Consider the following 3892-nt stretch of genomic DNA (forward strand, 5'->3'; position numbering starts at 1 on the left):
CGACTTTCTGTTATCGTCGAGATCTTGTTGTGGACTTAGTTTAATAATTTATTCATATTAAAACTAACTTTGACGATTTTCTACGTGGAATACAGGCTGTTTCCTTATTAGACGCTCGTGTACTGGCCGAAAACAGCCGAACATCAAAAGGTTTAGTTTTATGTTGTCGAAGTATAGTACCAAAATCTAATGACTCAACTCAACTGTGAAGGAACTCTGGTTGACCTTCATTACTTGTAGAACTACTCCGGCTCATTATGATGCTGATTAAATTAAAATACTAACTACCTGTAAAATTATACCTAATATTTAAAATATTGTTCCAAAATCAAAACGCATTATTCTGATTTTTATACAAGATTTAAAAAAAAGTTCACATCGAATGTCACCTGCATACAACCTACGTTAATAGACAATTTATTCTCGAATTTAAGGAGGTGTGATTTTTAAAACATAATTATTATTGGTTGCTACAAAATTTAAAATGTATCGAACCTGCCTGCAAGCATGTGATGGTATTAATGGTTCAACAGAAAAATTTTAGTATCCTTAAAGCTTTAAAAATATATTTTGTCTGTTGACTTATGTTAAATTCTCATTTGGTTTTTGCACTTGAATCTATTTCATAAAAGAGTTGCTCATCTAGAAAAATTTTATGTTAGAGTGGGCAAAGTAAACAAATGATAAATTATGTGGAAATTTATTATTAATAGTATCTATATAATATTATTTTCTCCTTTAATGTAATAACATTAAAACCAACAATAAACATGTATACTTCTTCTTCTTCTTCTTCTTTCACCCTGTCACGTCCCAATATTGAGGCATAGGGCAAGCACAAGTTGGCGCCACTTCCCTCGGTCCATCGCCAACTCCTGTGCCTCCCGCCATGTCAGACCTGCAGCACGTAGGTCGCTTTTGTAGCATCGCTGCAGGGTGAGGAAGGGCCGGCCACGGCGACGGAACCCTTGAGGCTGTGCCACAAGGGTACGAAGTGCCGCACTCTTTGGCGGTATCCGGAATACATGTCCCAGCCACGTGAATCGTCTCTTCGTGATAACTTCAATCACCGAAGGCTGTTGTGTCTGCTCACGAACTCGGATGTTTGTAACGCGATCGTACCAATGTACCCCTAAGATTCTGCGGAGACATCGATTCTCAAAGCTCAAAAGCCGAGACTCTTGAAGCTTAGTAAGATGCCATGTCTCACAGCCATACAGGAGCACAGGTAGCACGCACGCGTTAAACTAACGACATTTGGTCCTCACAGAATACAGCCTTGACCTCCATGCGACTCCAAGTTGGTTGAACGAAGAGCCCGCCATACCCATGCAGATTCCAAGCTCACTAGAAATACCACCATCATCGGCAACCGTGGCACCCAAGTACCTGAATCTGGACACCAGCTCGACGGGCAGACCAATCGGCGTCGATGCAAGCAGCACTGCACATGGATTTGGTCTTAGCGGCATTCAGATGAAGACCTGTTCACGGTCACCTCCAACCTCTCGATCGTCGAGTCAAACACGACTGCGTCGTCTGCATACTCCAAGTCGCACAGTCTTTCTTCGCATAGATCGCTTGTGTCATCATGATGTAGGCGTATCCCACTGTCGGGGCAAACCGTCTTACGCATTATGAAATCCATCATGATGATAAAAAGAATGGGCGCAAGTACACATCCTTGCTTAACTCCTGACGTGATTTCAAAGAGGTCAGAGGATGTTCCGGCTGCTCTCACGCGACACTCTGTATTGGTGTAGAGAGCACTTATCACGGCGACCAGTTTCCGTGGGACACCATATCCTAGCAGAATTTGCCACAGAGATTCACGATGAGGACTGTCAAATGCCTTTTCATAGTCCACGAAGCAGCAGGCGACAGGTATATTCATCTCTTGGTACTGTTGCAAAAGGCATCGGAGAGTTGAAATATGCTCTGAGCAGGACTTCCCCGGGACAAATCCACTCTGCTGCGCACGCAAAATGTCCAGCATGGGACTTCTAATCCTGTACAGGAGAATCTGCGCCAACACCTTCCCGGGAACGCTGAGGAGAGTGATTCCTCTGTAACTATTACAGTCTTGTGGGTTACCTTTTTTGTGCAGAGTAACAACGGTACCATCCCTCCAGGCTTTGGGGCACTGCTCCCTTTCCCACACCTCGTGCAGAAGGTCTCACAAGGACGGCAATACAGCGCTCAGTCCGCAGAGCAGAAATTCTGCATGGATGCCATCATCTCCAGGAGCTTTCCTGCGCTTCAGTCTTTTGACAGCCTCTTTAACTTCAGCAGTTGTCGGAGGATCTTCGCAGAATCCCGATGCAGTAGTGATTCCGAGGGCGGTGATCTCCGACGGAATATCGAAGGGATGCAATGGAGGTGGGCGATTCAGGACATCACTGAAATGTTGGCGCCATAGCTCCTGGACCTTTGCAGGTTCAGTGACTGTCACTCCGTCAGAGTTGCGTAATGCAGTGACCACTGGACGTTTTTTACCGCAAATTGCTCTGGTGATGCGGAAGAGAGCACTTGGATTATTCTTGCAGGCAGCAGATTCCGCATCCCGAATGAGGTCATCCAGGCGTCGGCACTTATCGCGGCGGGCAGAACGCTTTACCACGCGGTCCATTGTCTGGTATTCCACGCTGCGCTGTGAGTCGTATGTACCATTGTCTCGCAATTCTTTCAGGAGCTTCCTCTTCTCAATCATCTCCCATGTATGAGGTGACATCCAGTCCGGCCTGTGCGTATGCCGCTCTCCTAAGGCAGTAGTTGCGGAGCTCATTATAGCATCCCGGAATAATATCCATTTTCCTTCCAAGGGATCCGAGTCGATGGAGGACGTGAGAGTTCTAGCATCATATAAGTGCTTCTGCAGCTCCAGCTCATAGGTTGCACGCACACGGGTACTTTTCAGTTTTTCCACATCGAGTCTGACCGTCCTTTTGGGTTTTGGGACTCGTTTGAGGTCTATACGGGATTTCCCGACCAAGAGTTCGTGGTCACTGTAGATGTCTGCACCTCTATATGTCCGCACGTCTAGCAGTTCATGCCGGTATTTCGCTTTGACCAAAATGTGGTCGATCTGGTTTCTTGTATTACCGTCTGGCGATGTCCATGTATATTTGTGGATGGTCTTATGAGGGAAAAGACTACCACCAATCACAAGACCATTCATTGAGGCAAAATCTACCAGACGGGAACCATTATCATTCATTTAGCCAAGGCCATGTTTTCCCAGCACAAAGGGTCCACGCGAGGGGTCAGATTCTACTTTAGCATTTAGATCACCAAGGATAACTGCATGATCACAGCTGGGGATATTTCCAGCGGCTTTCGCCAAACTTTCGTAGAATGTATCCTTATCTGCATCACTAGCAGCCTCTGTGGGAGCATAGCACTGCAGAAAAGTGATGGAGCCCGACTTGGTCTTGAAAGTAGCACGGAGTAGACGTTCGGAGATAGGTTCCCAGCTGGTGAGGCACTTGCAAGCTTCCTTGGACATCAGCAATCCGACTCCACTACGTCGCAATGTGGCGTGTCCGGAGTACAATAGACGAAACCCACGAATAAACTTCTCGCCAATGCCAGTGAGTCGACACTCACTGATCCCGAGAACATCTAACTTGTATTGAGAAAGTATTTCTGTTAGATACTCGGCCTTTCCAGGGACATTTAGAGTACGGATATTGTAGGTTCCAAAACAAAATCGTTTACCGAAATCAGGCGAGGTCGTCAAGATGGAAACGGGGGTCCGAGGCTTGAGAAATGTATACTACTACTAATTTATTGCAAATTCCAGACCACGCCACATTTGTTATGATAGGAAGTAATTCCGGTCAGTTAGTGTGTATATTAAAATAAATACTATGTTAAATCTTAATGCGATGTA

The 3892-nt window shown here is 45.6% G+C and overlaps 1 protein-coding gene across 1 annotated transcript; it reads right to left on the bottom strand.

Annotated features, from left to right (window-relative positions):
- Positions 1–2176: 2176 nt before the first annotated feature.
- Positions 2177–3178, bottom strand: LOC147075021 (uncharacterized). Its single transcript, XM_085943288.1, has one exon. It carries the CDS (start codon positions 3176–3178, stop codon positions 2177–2179), a length of 1002 nt encoding a protein of 333 aa, XP_085799414.1.
- Between the last annotated feature and the right edge of the window lie 714 nt (positions 3179–3892).

Source organism: Rhyacophila brunnea, unplaced genomic scaffold, assembly GCF_057557595.1.
Source record: "Rhyacophila brunnea isolate RB1 unplaced genomic scaffold, BYU_Rbru_1.0 scaffold_15, whole genome shotgun sequence".
NCBI classification, from domain to species: domain Eukaryota; kingdom Metazoa; phylum Arthropoda; class Insecta; order Trichoptera; family Rhyacophilidae; genus Rhyacophila; species Rhyacophila brunnea.

Bases quoted from the DNA above. Each gene is read 5' to 3' on its own strand.
- LOC147075021 (XM_085943288.1), bottom strand. From the start codon at position 3,178: ATGAATGGTCTTGTGATTGGTGGTAGTCTTTTCCCTCATAAGACCATC.